This window comes from Mus musculus, chromosome 13, assembly GCF_000001635.26.
Source record: "Mus musculus strain C57BL/6J chromosome 13, GRCm38.p6 C57BL/6J".
Classification (NCBI taxonomy): domain Eukaryota; kingdom Metazoa; phylum Chordata; class Mammalia; order Rodentia; family Muridae; genus Mus; species Mus musculus.
The window spans coordinates 27,795,957-27,815,994 of record NC_000079.6 but is presented as its reverse complement, the minus strand read 5'-3'; the positions used below and the strand labels follow the sequence as shown (position 1 = coordinate 27,815,994).

General features: G+C 36.2%; 1 protein-coding gene across 1 annotated transcript; it reads right to left on the bottom strand.

Annotated features, from left to right (window-relative positions):
* Positions 1-7,278: 7,278 nt before the first annotated feature.
* Positions 7,279-14,340, bottom strand: Prl2a1 (prolactin family 2, subfamily a, member 1). Its single transcript, NM_019991.1, has 5 exons — positions 14,262-14,340; positions 10,895-11,070; positions 9,611-9,718; positions 8,391-8,570; positions 7,279-7,605 (listed from the first exon to the last, which is right to left on the bottom strand). Exons 1-5 carry the CDS (start codon positions 14,290-14,292, stop codon positions 7,414-7,416), a joined length of 687 nt encoding a protein of 228 aa, NP_064375.1. The 5' UTR covers positions 14,293-14,340; the 3' UTR covers positions 7,279-7,413.
* Between the last annotated feature and the right edge of the window lie 5,698 nt (positions 14,341-20,038).

Here is a 20,038-nt window from a genome sequence, read left to right as displayed (position 1 = left end):
CTAACATAGGTTTTAGAGTTCTTTACAGCTATTTTGATTTAGTCCTCTGTTAGATATATAACTGGGAAAAGTTCCCTCCCACTCTGTGGCTTCCTTTACTCTCAGTGGATTGTTTCCTTAGCTGTTCAGAAGCTTTCAAGCTTCATGAGGATCCACTTGCAAATGGTTGTCCTTAATTTTTGGGTCAATGGAGTTCTATGAGAGAGTTATTTTTCAACATGTGTTTTCTGAAGAGTATTGCTTATGTTCTTTTCCAAAAACTTCAGTATTTCAGGTTAGATATGAAGGTCTTTAATACATGATTATTGTAGAAGATGATAGGGATTTAGGTTCATTCTTCTACATATGCACATCCAGTTTTGCCAGTAGCATTTGCTAATGATGCTGTCATTTCTCCAGAGTGTGTTAGTGTTGGCATTTTCCCAAATGCCAGAGAGCTATAGTTACCTATACTCACATTCCAGCTTCTGTTTTATCCCATTGACTAGCATGCAAATTTTTTGTGTCAGCACCAAACTTCTTTTACTACTAAATGTCTGTAACACGTGCCTTAAAAAATCCAAGATGGTAATCCATCTATTATTATTCTTTTTGCTCAGGATTGCTTTCATAATCTGGTCTTTTGTCCCTTCTTGTGAATATTACAAAGTGTTCTTGGTTTTCCCTGTTTCTGTGATGGATGCTATATGGGCTATTCATTTGGATTATATTAAGAGTGTAAATTGCTTTAGGAAGATCAATCATGTTCACAATATCAATTCAGACAATTCATGACCATGGGAGGTCTTTCCCCAACCTCTTTCTTTAGTGATTGAAAATTTTCACTGTAGAGGTCTTATGCCTCTTGTTAGGCTTATTTCTAGGACGTTTATTTTCTTTGAGGCTATATGAAATTGTAATTTTCCTGTGAGCTATCATTCAGCATATTTGGACTTGGTATATAAAAAAGTTAATGGTTTTTAAGAGTGAATTTCATATTATGCCACTGTGCATGAATGGTCAACAATTTTAGAAGTGTTTGATGAAAGTTTGAAATGTCCTATGTACAATGTCTTACTATTTGCAAATATGTGAAATTAGACATTTCTCTTCTTTGTATGATTTTATTGTCCTTTTTTGGCCAAATATTCTCTGCTAGATTGAAAAGGACTGTAAAAGATGGACAGCCAATTTTTGATCCCATTTTAAATATGTATTCTTGACTTGGAATAATATTGGATGTGGATTTGTCATATATAGCTTTTTATTATTTTGAGATATATTACCTCCAGTCCAACAGGACTTTTATTATAAAGGTATGCTGAATTTTGTCAAAGGATTTATCTTCATCAAGTGACGTGATAATCCGATTTTTGTCTGTAAGCCCATTTACACGATTTATTATAATAATTTATTTAGGTAATTTGAACCTTATTTTTCTGGGATAATAAAACATCAATGTATGTCATTGATATATTACAATAAAATATAGTTTTAAAGGTGGTTAGGTATACAACTAACATATTGCATAACTATTTGTAGGTCAGAGAATATCAGTGTGTGACAAGTTAAGATAAAATAATAATATTATTTTGTATTAATCCACTTAGGGTTTTGACAACTTGAAAAAATGGATATATTCTGAGATCAGCCACTACTTATTAGCCGATATCTGTAGTGTATTGCCCGACAATCCAAATTACTATGCTATGCCTAACTACACTGAAAATTTCCAACAGTGTGACATGTGTTGGGATACAAGTATGAAATGGTACACTAACTTAGTGTAACCTTAGATTTCTAGCCATTCTAGATTACTGATTTTTTAAACTTTGCTTTTATTACTGTATTAAGTACACAAAGAAAATTATCTTGGGAAAGACATTTCTTTGAGCTTATAATTTGCAGTTTGTAATTAAGTGGCCATAAAGCAGGATGTCAAGTCAGAAGCTTCAAGTAGAAGCTACAGCAAAACCGTGCCTACTTCATTAGTTCATTGGTTTACTCAGGAATTTTATCACCCATACTAGGTTGGTCACCCTCCATGATTTATCAAGTAAGATAATAGCTCCATATGTAGCTATAGGATAGTCAGATTTATTAAATTCTTCAGTTGAGAATTCCTCTCCACTGATGACACAGGGTTTGTGTCCAGTGAACAGGAGAAGGAATGGATGAGAATAAGGCATTTTGTGACAATATTGGCTTCGACTCATTCTCAAACTATTGATCACTGTCCTCTCAGCCTCTGGTGTGTGAAGTCACAAAGTTGGAAATACAATTTCTATGATGTTTACCAGAAAATGGATTATATTAGTCAAGGTAACCTTAATCCAGAAAGATAAATATCACAAGTCTTTTATTTGAGGTTCTTGTTCCAAATCTTCAGGTATGAATATATAACCTCAGGTATCACAGAATCCAGGAAGGAAAAAAGTAACCACCAGAAGAGGAGAAAGCTATAGAGAAAGAAAAAAATATGACTGGGAACTAAAATGTCTTGCCACACACACACACACACACACACACACTCTCGTATTTACACATATACACATATGTATGCACAATGGAATACTATGCATAAAGAAAATTAAGTAATAAAAACTGCAGTTAAACTGGTAGAATTATACCATTTTGTATAGAGTGAGATCCCCCAGTGCTCCAGAAATAAGCTGTGCGCTCTTGCTCATGTGAAGTGCTTAACTTCAAATCATACCTTTTAATTTCTGTGTGTCTTTAACAAGGATTAAAGTTTGGAATTAGGAAACTACAAATGGGCCATTGGTAAAGGGATGCATTTAGTGAAGAGAACAGTAGAATGAATATAAGTAAAATGAAATTAGAGAGTTAGGAGCAGTTAGTGAAGTGATAAAATGGAAAAATGAAGGGCCAGAGGTGGTCCTTAGCTAAAATGAAATGTACATGCATATGTTAATTGTGAGCACATTATCTTCTAATTTAAGTAAAAAACTAAGAGTATATAGTCAAACATATGTGGTATGAGAGGTTAAAGTGGAATATTGTGAGCTATGGGTTTAATGAAGATGGAGACAGACAATCTGAGTAAGTGAGGGGTAAGGATAAGTTAATGAGTGCTAATGTTGAATGAGAATTACAAAAACCAACTAGTTTGTAAGCCAATTAAAATACATATAAAATAGCTTTGAACAAAATTACTCCCATGGTATTAGGTCCATTATTGTACCAGTGAGTATGATTTCCCAGACTAGTTTTTAATATAGCAGGCAGGGATCACAGCTGCATAAGATTGATAAGTTTTCTTTTCCTATACCATGCATAATATCTTCCAGTACCACGATAGCTAGCTTGTAGGAATGAAGCTTCCAGTTTAGTATCAGCTTCAATTCAAATGTGGTATGCCCATTGCAATAGGGTCTTATTCTCATGTTCTGGAGGGTAACCAGCAGCATTGCCAATAACCCGGAATGTTTAGGTATATATGAGACCTTACACTCCAATGTTGCCCTCCCATTCCCCACCTCAATTTAACACTCCCTGCTCCATTATTTCCCTTTAATCATTTATAGCACTGTGTTCTATCTTCTTTCCCCTAAAATTCACCCCAGTAATGACCTAATAATAACTTTATCACCTCTGTAGGTATTTCCAAATTTATATTTCCAAATGAAACATACAAATCTGAAGATTCAAACTTAAATATACAAATGAAAGGATGCATATGAAACTTTTTCTTATACACCTGGATTATCATTTATAATGAATACACTTATAGTTATAATGATTACACTTATAATTACACTTATGATGATTTGTTTAGTTCCATACATTTGTCTGCTAGTTTCAAATTTTCATTTTTCTTAACAGTTGAGAAGTATTCCATCACGCAAATATATCCCACTTTCATTCTTCCTTCTCAGTCTATGGATATCTAGGATGTGTTCATTTCCTACTTATTGTGAATATATCAGCAATGAACATGGATATGTAGACATCTCTGCCTAGGTTGCATCTCTGCATAGGCCATTTGATTATATACTCAGGAATGTTGTAGCAGGTTCATTCATTTGAGGAACATGCACATGGATTCTCAATGAAGTAACAATCACAGAATGAGAACCTTCACAGGTTTTCTCTCATATGTAAATACCAGCTTTGAATTGTTATGTATGTGTTTTAACGAGAATATCTCAAGAAGCCAAAAACTAGTAAGTTACTATGGGAGCTAAATCCTAGGAAGTAAGATATAAAAATAAATAATATGAGGGAGAAAGGGAAATAATGGGAAAGGAAGACTGAAATAAATTGGGGTACAGGAGAACTAAATAGAAGGGAGAGTATGGAGAGAGATAAAATATTAAAATGCACACATATAAATATGTAAAAGAAGTTGAAAGAGATTTACACTATATCTGAAGTCTAACACTCCTCTTAGACAAGGGTAGATATTGAAAATACTATTTCCAAGTATGGGTTACCTCTTTGAGTTGTTCATCTGGACATTATATTACCATTGCTTTTGATTACCAACTAGATAGTAAGACCATGTTGCTTAAGATATTACATACTTGAGTCAGAGAGTACAGGGAACACATGGTTCCCAGCTTTAAGCTTTATCTATACGGGGTGCTTCTCATCATGACAGAAGGCAACATACACGCTACCAGAACAAATGTAATTAAAAGTTTTTCCTAGCTGTGAACACTGCAGCGTTCAATAATGGTTTGCCTGCCACAATATATGCATTGCTGCAAAACTGGCACCAGTAATATGGGAACGGTTAATCATTTTTTGATTGAATTTGAAGTCCTTCCCACAAGAAAAAATTAATTCCTGGTACTGTGAACTGGGTCTTACATCCCTGGATAACTATTTCAGAAGCCCAAGGGGAGAAACTAATATTATTCTGATGAATAAGCATGTATTAGACTGCCTCTAAGTTCTTATCTTTATGTCCATAGGTTTGCATCTCTATATCCTCACCAAAGAAGCTTCTTTTTGCTGTACATAGACATTAATACAGAAATCTTAACTAGTCAGTGGTCAAAGAGTAAAAGTCTGTGAAATATTGAACTCTAAATAAAACATCTATATTACACTCTGACTTCCCATGTTCAAGGATCATTGTGTAAGGAAAGGAGGAAAAATAATACTATTGAGAGCTAGTGGATATTTTCAGTGAAACAAGAGTATTGTACACATGAACTCTGAGCAGCTGTGATGTCGTGCATAAAATTAAGACATTCAAAAATCTCCACATGGATGGAGGAGAGGATGACAAGATCTCAACTCTAGCTAGCTGGGTCTTCATTGTCAAGTGAGGAATGATGGGGAAAGGGGGTTAGAGTGAGGCCTATGATAGGCTGTTCACTCAATGATAAGCACTTGGTCCTATGGCCATGCACATCTAGGCAATTTGTGGACTTCCTGTCTGAAAAAAAAAAGCACATGAAATTGGGAGGAAATGCAGTAGAAAAATAGGGGAGAAATTTAATTGCAGTGAGTATAAGTGGATTGGTTAAAAACCTATAATATATAAGTGTAAATATCTAAAGCAATAATAATATTGATTAAAAGTATAACATGTACTCAACGTACTAATTTAAAGTAATCATTTGTAAATAATAGTAAATAAAAATCTCCATGGGAACAGAAGCCATATTCTATATGGAAATACTACTCATTTTGTTTTCACAACAGCTCATGATGCCAAATTGCCTTATTATTTTATTTTTATATGTTTTTTAAGATTCATTACGTTATGTACATGAGTGCTCTATGTATACATATACCTGCATGCCAGAATTCATAGGATTCCAGTATAGATTGTTGTGAGGTGCCAAATGGTTGCTGGGAATTGAACTCAGGACCTCTGGAGGAGCAAGCAGGGTTCTTGATCACTGAGCCACCACTTCAGTGTCAAACTGCCTTATGATATTCAGCTTTACATCCATAGATTTATGCTGCCCCAACCCTGGTTAGAAAATCTTCCTACTGGAACATAGAGTGAGTGGTGTTGAGACAGATTGCTGGTCAGAGTGCTGAGAATAAGCAATTGTGAGTGTCTGGCCATAGATAGGATGTCTATATCAACACCTACTGAGCAATGCTCAGGGGACATGTAGGAAGAAGAATGGGCAGATAAAGTAAGATGGAAGAAGTTGGGCAGAGTGCTGTGAAATCCTATACTATGCACATGAGACAGCTGTTGTGCACATGAACTCAGAGCATTTGTAATTACATAAGTTTAGCACAAGATCAGGACTCTTAAAACTTCAAAGCATGAACAGTGCTTGGGCTTTGAAATCCCAGCACTTGCTGAAGGGCTATTGGCAGTTGATGGTTGTCAAGGCAAGAGAGTTGGATTTCTTTAGTTTTATGGGTAACACGAAATTTGCACTCAGTGGCTAAATATACACACATATATTATGATAAAAGATAGTCTTGAAGTTGCAATGAATATATAATGATAGTGTTGTTCTTCCTCAAGACATGCCATAGATCAGGGAGAGGGAAGACTCCCAAGAATCAGTGGGGGTGACCTTATCTGAAATGAATAGCAATAGGGATATGGAACCTAAAGAGGCCACCTCCTGTAGCCAGGCAAGTAACCCAATAGAGTGATAGGGACACTAACCACAAAATTTTCAACCCCAAATTTATCCTGCCTTCAAGAAATATAAGGCCAGGGATGCAGCAAAGCCTCAAGGAATAACCACACAATAACTGACCCCAACTAGAGACCCTTCCCATGGGCAAGCACCAATCCCTGATAATATTAATGATACTCTGTTATGCCTGCAGACAGGAGCTTCTGTGAGGATCCATGCCCCAGCTGACTCAAACAGATGCAGGTACCCACAATCAAACAGTAGATGGAGCTTGGAGATTCTTGTGGGAGAGGTGAGGGAAGGATTGAGGATCCTGAATGGGATAGGAACTCTGAAGGGGGACCAGAAGATATTTCAGGTTTTTAAAAATTACCACAATGCTAGAGAAATACAGTTTTTTGCACTTGATATTCATGAGAATCTTAAATGTTCCACAGTCAAGAGTGTCCAAGTTTCATTAAGGATACAAGAATTCCAAGATGTAGAATAAGCTTACTAAAGGATATTTGTGAAAAATATCACTCCTAGATTCATCTTTTAATAATTTACACATTTATATTATATAATTGATAAATTAGTTGTGAATTGTGTAAATTTCATGCCTAAATTCTGTTACTTGTGAAATACTTGACTATCCCTGTGGTATGCATAAAGTTCTTATTAAATGGGGTAGAGAAATTTTGACCAATCGACTTCTCAGATGGTGACATACATGGGGTCAATTTTTATTGTGAAAGAAGATAAACACCACTGGGCATGCATTTAACAGAGAAAAAAATTCAAGGAAGTTTCACAGCAATATATCATCAAGCAGTGGCTCAGACGAAGATATGATGAAAAGGGCTTAGCAGTTGTTTTCATTTGAAATTTTGCATTTCACCATCTTGAGAGCAGTTTCAACCTTCTGAGTGTCTCTGCCCTCACAGCGGATCATGTTATAATATGCAAAGAGGCGAATATCTTCAGTCTCTGACTTCAAGGATGCCAGTCCAGACCAGCCAGGGTAGTTCTCATCTTCTGTATCTCCATTTTGCATCTGATTATAAAAAAGATAGTCAACTATCAATTATATCTTACTATTTTTGGGTGTATACCTTTCAGAAATGTGAACTGAATACTTGTAAAGTATTGTAAAATATTGTTAAACTCAGCTAAGCTTATAAATTTTCATGGGAATTAAGCCAAGGTACCTAAAATCTGAAGAAATTTTATATGAATTTTATGTCTTATAAATGATATTCTTATAACAGCTGAGGAATGGATCATCGGGAAGTTACTTGACTTTAGACATGGACTTGGAAATCCTAGGTAAGCTCCCCCACTCATCTGTCTCTTGAATAATGTTACATGCCTTCAACAAAGGCCCTTACTTGTCATTCTTTTCTTAGTAGAGTTTTGTACAAAACAGTTTCCTGTCTTATTTTCAACCAAATCAAGCCTTCACATAATGTGCATAACTCAAAACTGAGACCCAGTGGTCCTTGCATGTTGTAAAATTCAAATAGTCAAGGGATGGCCATGGTAAGAAGATCTGCTGAAGTACCTAGCTTTTGAATTTGAACTACAAATTGTCCTGTCTGAATATAGATTGTGAGCAGACGTTTGCTTCAGAAGTCTCTGGGATGTGACAATCTGAGTGAAACACCCCACAGATAGTTGGAATTGACAACATCTCCTTAAATAACACTATTTAATATATCTGTGATATATTTCAATAAAGACAGGATTTTTTAATAAAGAGACATATTCTAAATTTCAATTCTCCATGCTCTGATCATCCTGTTTTAAAAGAAAGTGAAGAAGTGCAAAGGGACTGCTTACTTGGATGAGAATGCTCTTAACTCCCTCCAGGAGTCCATTGCTCTTTTCCTCAATCTCTTTGGCTTTAGAGAGGATAGAAGGAGAGACGTTTTTCAAGGATGGCAGGTTGTTCACTAGATGGTTCAGAGGGACTTGCCAGGCTCTCAATAATTTGCTTGCTAATTTCAGTAGGGTTACAGGCTAAGTAACCATATTTGAACAATCATATTAAAATAAGTGGAGAAAAACCAACAGTTAGACACAGGCAGTTTTTGCTTGAAATGGTTGAATAAACTTGCTTTGTGATTCATGTTTATATTTAAAACATTATTTTGTAAAGTACATAAAGAAATGAAATGTGGCCATTGACCTTGTGTTAATAGAATTTGAGTGGACTGAATTCCAAAATATCAGTAACATGCTTTAAAGTTGCTAGCAAAGTAGTAACTTTTATTAAAGTTAGTCTCATATTCAGCTCCATTTCCCACTCTTCTTCATTATTTCATTGTTATTTAAATGGAAATTGTGAAGACACAGAATATTTTAGCCATTAAGTAAAACACAGAGGATGCATTCTAAGTGTAAGGTTGTACAACAATTTCCATTTAAAATTATCTTGAGATCATTTAGGGCAGGAAATCAGAAGCGAGAAATGATAAAAAATTAGGAATTAGAGGAGACATGATATGTAGACTTGTTGGCACACAGTGGGGATGGTTACACACTGTGTAACATCTTATAATGATATCTGCATGTTTTTCTTTAGCTGACGTTCAGGTATGATATGGGTGAAGGCAGAGCAATCAGTTAGGAAACAACATTTAGGATCAGAAACAGAAATAGAACCAGGAGGTACTTGAAAGCCCGGAAGAAATGGTAGATGCATTAATAACGCAAATAACTGTCAACACAGAGTCTATTAGCAACATATGATAAATACAACCACATTGATATTCTATAAATCCAGATTACTTCACATTTTACAATGAATGTCAACAATAGTTTAAATTTTCTACAGACTACATAGATCCTTAAGGTTCAGCATTGTGAGAGGATCTTCTGCATGATTGATTTATAGATTTATTAATGTTTCCTTGCAAATTATAAGCTATAAAATAAAATTTTCTTTTGGTTTCCAGTCACTGTCCATTTCCTTCCAATATATTGACTAAAATAACTTTATCGTATGACAAAAGCAGTGTATATATTTGGTGAAATAAACGCTATGGGTGGAGACTCACATGTGTCTGCATGGCTTGACTCCCTGGTTTTGGAAGGTCGAGAGAAGATGTGTGACATTTTTTGAGGCTCTTGACAATGAGCTGGTGGCTCTGGGCATACTGACTATCCTGGAAATGATGAAATATGTAGTTATATGGTGGCTAGAAATTGTATAAATGAGTGAAAGCATGGCACACGTATGCAGTTGGTGATGTTTCATTCAAAAATAAACAATTAAAACTAAAATTAATATAGTAAGGAAATGAGCCATTTAACTACATTTTGCATTTAATTCTGCAGTTTTATAACAAATTCCATCCTACACAGTTTTCTTGAAAATACCTTGGAACCTGCACAAATATACTTTTCTTAGTTCACTGGGAATATAGAAGGCTATTTTATTTGATTATGACAATATAAGTCTTAAACCCTATGTAGAACATACTAGGAAATATAAATCCACAAGCCAATTAAAATATAAAATTGATTTACTTATGTATGATAAAACTTAATTATTTGTTATGTGCTTCTAAATTTTTATTGTTTAAAATGTCCATTATTCAGATATGGTAGTGGCTTATTTGATAGATTGAATGGATTTCTAGGATGATACTGAATTCCTAGGAGGCCCACCAGGTCATTTAAATGGCAGAGACAGTAATATGGGAGATAAATGTTAGGAGTATACAGACTTTGCAAGCATTAAGCCAATGTCTAACAGACTCTCACTGAGGTACAGAAATCATTTTTGTTATTTCATTTACCGGAGTAAACATGTACCACAAAGTCTTACAAATGTCTTCATCATGAAGGCCTGACCTATTTCTTGCCTCAGACCACCTCATTATTAAATCTCATATCTTGAATTGTTTAAAATTACCAATATCATTAGTCAATGTGAAGATTAGATATTAAATTAATCCCCCTCTATTTAATGTTTGTGAGTTACTACAATGCATGTTCTCTTATTAGAAAATACAGATTCATAAACTGAATTATGCAAAAACTAGCTCATCAGATATCTTGAAAGAGAACCAAGCCTTTCCTCTGCCCTGCCCTGCATGGATTTATACAACAATAATAAATTGAAATAAAGGTATTAAAAAACATTATTTCTTGGAAACTATCTGATATTCCATGAGAATGCCCAATTTTCTGATCCTGGAATCTAGTAGCTTATTTTTCAACCTATGAATCTATATTATTTGAAGTATGGATCATGAGGATTTAAAATATACTATAACTGAATCATTTCCATAGAAGAACAGTTTTCAAAAATGTAAAAGTCAGTCAGCAGTACTTACAAATGCAGTGAAGAGTTCAAAGGCTTTTTTACTTATCTCTTCAGACAAACTGACAGCTCTTTCAAGCAGTTCTTCAAAGGAACCAAAGCAGCGTCCATTCCTTACTGAGCATATGGGCAGCACGGCCTCACTTTCCCACAGAAGCAGGTTAGACACCAGGAGCAGAATCAGGGTCCCTGTTAAAGGAGAAGTGCCCAAGTAAGGACTCCTCAGTCCCACTTGGGAGAGAGAAGAAAGCAATCACAAGTAAGGAGGGAGGGAGGGACCTCGGAGGGAAAGTGGACAGAGGGGGCAGTGGGGAAGAGGGGAACCTGATGTGGTATTAGGTGAAGGAAAAAGACTGAAGCACTGAGGGCCAGCAGAAAGAATGGAAACAGACAACCTCCTGAAATAGGAGGTTGGGGGAACCCTTCAGAAGGCACCAGAGATCTGGGAGGTGAGAGACTCTCAGGACTCAAAAGGAATGATCTTAGATGAAATACTCCACAGTAGGGAGAGGGAATTTATAGAGCCCACCTCCAGCAGGAAGACAAGGCATCAAGAGAGGGATGGGTTGCCATACCACAGTCACATCTCTAACCCATAATTGTTTCTATCTGAAAGAATTACAGGGATGGAAATGGAGAGGAGCCTAAGTAAAAGAAGGTCCAGTGACAAGCCCAAAGTGGGATCTAGCTCAAGGGGAGGTCCCAAAACCTGACACTATTACTGAGGCTATGGAGCACTCACAGAAAAAGGGTCCTGTCATGACTGCCCTCCAAAAAACTCAACAAGCAGTTGAAAAAGTCAGATACAGGTATTTGTACCCAAACAATGGACAGAAGCAGGTGACCCCTGTTGTTGAATTAGGAAAAGCTGAAAGAAGCTGAGAAGAAGGGCAATCCTTAATTGAGACCAGCAGTCTCAATTAATCTGGACCCCTAAGATCTCTCAAACACTGGACCACCAAACAGACAGCATACATTAGCTGATATGAGGCCCCCAACACAATACAGTAGAGGACCGCCGTGTCTCTGTTCATTCAGAGATGATGCACCTAACTCTCAAGAGAGTGGAGGCCCCAGGGAATTTTTAGGTTAGTTGTGGTAGGAAGTAGGGACATCCACGTGGAGACAGGGGTTCGGGAGGCGATATGGGGTGTAGAATAGTCGGGGGGTGAATACCAGGAATAAAATATGGAGTGTTAAAAAGAAAAAAAAGATGTAGCCATCTGAATTTATCCAGAGTGACATTGTCAATCTAATTCTTTGCTAATGCTGGCCTCCTTTATACAAATTGTTGTTTTACTTTGTGCAAATAAAGAACACTATTAAATTTGGATGTTTAATTAGAGGATTATATTTTCTCACATTCATATTTTGTAATGTGAGTGTCTCTTTGCAGTTCTTCATAACTTCTGGCAGTGATGCATTCTGCAAACATTTAAAGGCTAACTTATGTTGAGCTAGTGTGTGTTCAAGTCACTCTATTAAGATAGATTAATGTCTTCTCATTTTCTGCTGATTTTCAGTAATGCCACTTACACATTTATCACCTTTTAATTATTAATTTTATTTGATTTGTAGCAGTGCTTTATCTATATGTGTATGACATGCATTCCTGGTACCCACAGAGGCCAGGAGACAGGATCAAATGTCCAGGTACTGAATATACACACAGTTGTGATCTACCATGTGGGTGCTGGGAACCAAACCCAGGTTCTGTTCAAGAGAAGCCTTTGTTCTCATCTCCTGATGTTGTTGCCTAATTTGTAACTTTAACTCAATGCTAAATAGTAGGATTTTGAATACCTAAAGCTGTAAGAAAAACAGTTTAGTTTGTTTTCATGAAAAATGGGAATAAACTCATGATTTCTTGTTTACTAACACTTATAAAGGAGAGAGTGGTGCTATAAAAATGAAGCCATATTATGAATCTTCCAGTTCAGAGTGATAATGCTATACATCTTCTTTTGTCAAAATGTTCATACTTTTTTTTCTGAATTTATAACATACAGACTATGATGATAGAATAGATTACATGTAGAGGTCCTAATTTTTTTTATTATCTCTACTCTCAGTAGTTTTGAGGAGTCAACACACTAACAGTGGTGTTCTCGTATATCACCAGAGGCTCTGTGTTGTAACAGGTGGTTAACTTTCTACACAGCTGCAAGTTCTCCTTGCAATGTGATATCACAGGTGCTAGGAAGTTGATTTTATCTTCTTTCTCTGATTTGTGTAACACAGTTATAAAATGTGTTACTAATGAGTTGTTCTGTAATGAGCTTGATTGATGTTGTAATCAATTCATTTTTTATAAAAAACAAAAAAAATTAATATATCAGTGGTATCTAGTCTGAATCCTATGAATCAGCATCAATGTATATAAAGGTAATGTGTATTCAGTGACACTAGTCTGAAAAAACTCTTGATTCTCAAAGCTTTGATAAATGCAATTTGAAACATATATCAGAAATTTAGATACTCAATAATATTTATACATGGAAAACACAAAAAAAAATATACTCCAAATAAGACTATCAAAAATACCCTGTGAATATAAGGTAAATTTTGGATTAAAAAGTACTATGCATACCTGAAATTCTTCAGGATGTATAGATCCAGACCTGCTAGCTTTATCTACTATGTCCATCAAATTGTAAGTGTGATTAAGTTCATTTATACTCTTCATTTTGTAGCTGTTAGAAATTGTATCCACTATTGCTGTCATATTCTGACTGGACACATCGATGTTTACAAGATTGACTCTGAGAGTTGGATCTTTCCATGATCTGGAACTCTCCTATCACTCATTGTTAAACAGAGTCCTTCCTGGTCTCTACCAATGCACCCAGGTACTATTCCACTTTCGCACTTTCATCAGCTCAGGCAATGCAAAATGTCTCTAGCCGTTGCTGGATGTCTCCAAATAAGAAAACTTCCATTTCAGAACTAATGATGCAACAGCTTGCTGTGCAATTGTTTTCTAGGGCAATAGCTAGAAAATATTTCTCAGGTCTTTCTGACATTACTTTCACTTCACTGGGCAAGGTGTGGACAAATGTCCATTCACTGCATATGTGAGAACAATAGCACCCATAAAACAAACAAACAAAATTCCAAAAAGCAAACCTGCTAAAAGCAGTTTCTTTGATATATAAGGCAGTGTTCCATGTCAGTTGGAGAAATTCTGAAGAAGAGTTAGTGACAGGAACATAGTTGAACTCAAGGCAGCTGCAGCTCTAAAGAGTTGCACAAAAGCTGGGAACCAGATCAGCATATAGGAACAATAAAACCAGGAAAAGTATACTATCCAATCCAGCCTTGTAAAGCAATTCAATGTGTAAGGTTGTCATTTGAAAGAATTTTAGTGAAGAATTACTTACTGCAGCAAGGATGAGTTACAGATAGCTGCATCTCTGAGGAGTTCCACAGCAGGCTGACTACAGCGTCAGGAATTCTTCCCAATGCAGTCCTACCTTAAGTTAATTTTTCCTCCTATATAGTGTTTCATACCACCCTCAAGGCCATATATTGCTAAGGGGCAGAAGGAAGTAATATGCAAATCCTTTGACTCTCACCCTCAGGTGCTGTTTACAGCCCAATTGCAATGATGATTAAGCTATGTATAACTGCATTCTTTACTTATTCCAAGAATTGTTTAGAATTCAAATTACATTGTAAATTACAACAGTATTCTGCTCTATGAAGACATATGTGAATTTCTTATTGTGCCCAAAGCCTTCATTATTTTCTTCATATTCTTATATTTTTAGATACTATTTCTAAAATTTCTACTCAATCTTGAACCTGTCAAAATATTTTTGGAGCATTGGGAACAAGGTTAAGAAGAGTCACATATTCTGAGCAATTTTACCTTGTGAGTCTTTTCAAATATCTATGGAACACTGTATAGTATTTGCCTTTATATATCAAATGCATAAGAGCAATAATGTAGGAGTAATGTAAGGTTAAAAAGAGTCACATATTCTGAGCAATTTCACCGTGTGAGGCTTTTCAAATACCTATGGAACACTCTATAGTATTTGCTTTTATATATCAAATGCATAAGAGCAGTAATGTAGGAGCAGATAAAGATGTTTACAAGGATTTTTGGTAGGAATTCAAATTTGTTACAAGAAAAAAAATATCAAAAGCATTCTAGTTGAAGTCCACAATATCCCCATTCATAGACTTCCAGCCACATTTACTATAAACATTGGTCATGTACATGGAATTAGACTTAAAAAAAAAACCCAACCAAACATATTTCTGCATCTATAAAAGTTATATTATTAGTAGATCTATACATCTTTGCTTGACTTGGCAAAGTCATTAATTTTGACTGGTCAGATTTTTCAATGACATTTTCTGACAGTAGCCTGCATATTTTGATTTGGAACCATGGATGTCAAACATCACCATTAGATCGTCTTCCTTTATCTCAGCTTGATTTATATACTCCACACAATCAGAACTTGTGGCTTCTTACTCTAAAGTCTCTTATAATTGATACCATCTACATCAAATCCATTGACAATGGTTTATTACCTGGATGGTCAATAGGGCCTCACTATTGTATAGCTGATAAGAACCTAGCAACTGGACCTTGGGATGTTTCGGTAGTCTTTTGGTTTTAGCTTACACTTCTTCCAAACACTGCAGGTTACTGTCTTCACATTAACTGCTGTCTTTGCTTGAAGATGACTTCCAAAATCTATGCAATATTGGATGGTATCTTTGTACAGTGAAACCCTAACAAGTGGTTATCACAGCCATCAAAAGTACAGTTTTCTCTTTCACAAATAAGTGCAAGTTGGGTTGAATCAAGCATATATTGTAATCATTTAAAAATAACAGTTATTTTATTATAGTATACAATGAAAAAACCCAATTCGTCATTTGTGTTGTTTCCTTCAAAGAGTAAAATTGTGAACAGGAAGGTATACCCCAGGCAGTGCCTTATATAGTTATAGATAATATGCCACTCTCACCTTTGATAGTCACTGTCAACTTCACAAAATCAAGAAAAACTTCAGAGCTGTGTGAGATGATGTTATATTAAAGCTTGTGCCATGACTGGACAGTATACATATGGCATAAATTCATAGGGATGAAAAGATAAACGATTGAAACTTTTCTCAAGATTCCTGAGAGTTTGAAAGATCAGTGTGTAGCATTTTGGTGTCCCTGCTTTAATTGTGAAGTAAAAGAGGTAAAGCTTAACTTGCACTATAGGTTTCAGGATATTGGAGATGTGAAGCATGTGGAATTTTTCTCTGAGGAATGGTACAGGAGTAGAACCAACCAAACAGAGAGGTAATGTGTCAGTCTTTCTTTGTTGGCATCATCCTTCATACGCCATATTACGTCTTTGTGCAAGAGAGTGCTTCATTTTGGCATTACATCAATTCAACCATAAGGATTCCTGAATTAGAAAATGTCTTTGAGTCTAGATAGAGATAGTGGATGTATGAACAATGTTGAGACTGTAAAACACAAACAGGTACTTACAAATGGGCTTAATGAGTCATGTACTATGACAAGGGTATGAGCCATGCGAAAAGAGATAGAAAACCATTGCATAATATATTGTAGCTATGTGTCACATTGACAGGGGCTAGAACAATGACGTTAGCATAGATGGGCAGCGTGACAGGATATAGAATTACGTAAGAGATAAGCCTCTGTGCATTTCTGTGGGAAAGATTCTATGTTTTGCTATTTTAAGGAAGAGGACCAATTTGTGAGTAGTAACACTCCTTGGGCTCTGTCTCTAACTGAACAGGAAGGACAGGAGAAGTATAAGGACAGCATTGAACCCTGCAGCTTCCTGATGGTATGAACAATGTGAGCAGCTGTGCCACCTGCCCTGTCACGGTGAAATCCCAATGCAGTATCAGCCACAATTAACGCTATGATGACAATGTTGTTGTTGTTTTTAATAGATTCATCATATTACGAAAAAATGGAATTTGCACAAATGTCATCATCCTAAACATTCATGCCTGTCATCTTGAGACACTTCCCAAGGATAACTGAAGTGCTTTTGCATAGTTAGCTTGCATTACTTGTGCAGAACAGGGGGTAATGGAAAACCGGACCCATTCTTGTTTGCATATCCTTGCCATTTCACCTGGCTACTTGAGTCAGACTGGCTTCAGGCTGGCCCTGTAGCCACATCCTGTTTTCACCATACATGTCTGCTGAAAGGGCCCAGAGCTCAGAGAGCAATGTTCACATCCAATAGTCTTTTTTTAAACAATTTTATTAGATAATTTCTTCATTTACATTTCAAATGCTATCCCAAAAGGCCCCTATACCCTCCCCTGCCCTGTTCCCCTACCTACCTACTCCCACTTCTTGGCCCTGGCATTCCCCTGTACTGGGGCATATAAAGTTTGAAAGACCAAGGGGCCTCTCTTCCCAATGATGGCCAACTAGGCCAACTTCTGCTACATATGCAGCTAGAGACACGAGATCTGGGGGGTATTGATTAGTTCATATTGTTGTTCCACCTATAGAGTTGCAGACCCCTCCAGCTCCTTGGGTACATTCGCTAGCTCCTCCATTGGGAGTCCTGTGTTCCATCCTATAGATGACTGTGAGCATCCATTTCTGTATTTGCCAGGCACTGGCATAGCCACACAAGAGACAGCTATATCATGGTCCTCTCAGCAAAATCTTGCTGGCATATGCAATAGTGTCTGGGTTTGGTGGCTGATTATGGGATGGACCCCCGGGTGTGGCAGTCTCTGGATGGTACATCCTTTCGTCTTAGCTCCAAACTTTGTCTCTGAACTATTCCCATGGGTATTTTGTTCCCTATTCTCGGGAGGAATGAAGTATCTATGCGTTGGTCTTCCTTCTTCATTTTCTTGTGTTTTGCAAATTGTATCTTGGTTCTTCTAGATTTCTGGGCTAATATCCACTTATCAGTGAGTGTATATCAAATGACTTCTTTTGTGATAAGGTTAGCTCACTCAGGATGATATCCTCCAGATATACATCCATATGCCTAAGAATTTCATAAATTCATTGTTTTTAATAGCTGAGTAGTACTCCATTGTGTAAATGTACCACATTTTCTGTATCCATTCCTCTGTTGAGGGACATCTGGGTTCTTTCCAGATTCTGGCTATTATAAATAAGGCTGCTATGAACATAGTGGAGCATGTGTTCTTATTACCAGTTGGAACATCTGGGTCTATGCCCAGGAGAGTTATTGTTGAATATTCTGGTAGTACTATGTCTAATTTTCTGAGGAACTGCCAGACTGATTTCCAGAGTGGTTGTACAAGCTTTCAATTCCACCAGCAATGGAGGAGTGTTCCTCTTTCTCCACATCCTTGTCAGCATCTGCGGTCCCCTGAATTTTTGATCCTAGCCATTCTGACTGATGTGAGGTGGAAACTCAGGGTTGTTTTGATTTGCATTTCCCTGTTGATTAAAGATGCTGAACATTTTTTCAAGTGCTTCTCAGCCCTTCGGTATTACTCAGTTGAGAATTCTTTGTTTATCTCTGTACCCCATTTTTAATGGGGTTATTTTAATTTCTGGAGTTCAGCTTCTTGAGCTCTTTGTATATATTGGAGATTAGCCTCTTATCAGATTTAGGACTGGTAGAAATCCTTTCCCTATCTGTTGGTGGCCTTTTTGTCTTATTGAGAGTATCTTTTGCCTTATAGAAACTTTGCAATTTTATGAGGTCCCATTTGTTGATTCTTGATCTTCCAGCACAAGTCATTGTTGTTCTGTTTAGGATTTTTTCCCTAGTGCCCATATCTTCGAGGCTTTTCCCCACTTTCTCCTCTATAAATTTCAGTGTCTTTGGTTTTATGTGGAGTTCTTTGATCGACTTAGACTTGAGCTTTGTACAAGGAGATAAGAATGGATCAATTCTCATTCTTCTACATGATAACTGACAGTTGTGCCAGCACCATTTGTTGAAAATGCTGTCTTTTTTTTCCACTGGATGATTTTAGCCCCCTTGTCAAAGATCAAGTAACCATAGGTGAGTGGGTTCATTTCTTGGTCTTCAATTCTATTTGATTGATTTACCTATCTGTAGCTGTACCAGTACCATGAAGTTTTTAATCACAGTTGCTCTGTAGTACAGCTTGAGGTCAGGCATGGTGATTCCTCCAGAGGTTCTTCTATTGTTGTAAATAGTTTTTGCTATCCTAGGTTGTGTTTTGCAAATTGTATCTTGGGTATTCCAGTTGAATTTGCAGATTGCCCTTTCTAACTTAGTGAAGAATTGAGTTGGAATTTTGATGAGGATTGCATTGAATCTTTTCATTGCTTCCAGCAGGATAGCCATTTTTACTATATTAATCCTGCCTTTTCGAGCACCTAACTCTATTTTCTTTCAATCTAAACAATCTTCGCATCAATTTCAATATGTTTCAAACACAAATGATGAAAACTTGTCAGGTGATGGCAATTTTGGAAACAAAGGCAATTCAACTTTATAAAATATAATTTACTGTGTGTATAAAAATATAGATTTTAGACTTTTGATGAGTGATGTAGATGTGATGTTACAAGTCCTGTGTTCAATAGTGAAGCATAAATGAAATCATAGTTTTCTGAAAGGATTTACTGGAACCTGGACGGTTTTACAGATCCAACAAAGGATAGTTAAGATGATACTTCAGAAGGTAAAAATGCCAACTTCCTTATGTGAGTGTGTAAGCTTTCCCATGGATTTCAACATCAAACATCATATGAAGGTATTTCTTCTGTCACTAAAATGACAATGGTCATATCAAAACAAAACAAAACAAAACAAAACAAAACAAGACAAAACAAAGCAAAATAAAACAAAAAACCTACAAAATAAATTGATTTCAAAATATCAAGCCACACACTATGGGCCCTATGTAGAAGAAAACAGAATTATAAAAGGGTGTGTGTTCTTTGACCTTGTAAGAGGGCATTACATAAATGCAAATTACTATGCTAATGTCAGTGCCGTTGATACTGCTAAGTGTAGAAAGCAAATGAATAAAATAAAATACAGATATGAAACCATTACAACTGATTCCCAGTTTTTTCTCCATGGTTTCATGAATTCGATGATTTAAGAAAATTTTTAAATTTTGATGAGATTTTGATAGAAAATTAGAAGCCAGCACATTTATCCATGTACAATGCTTAT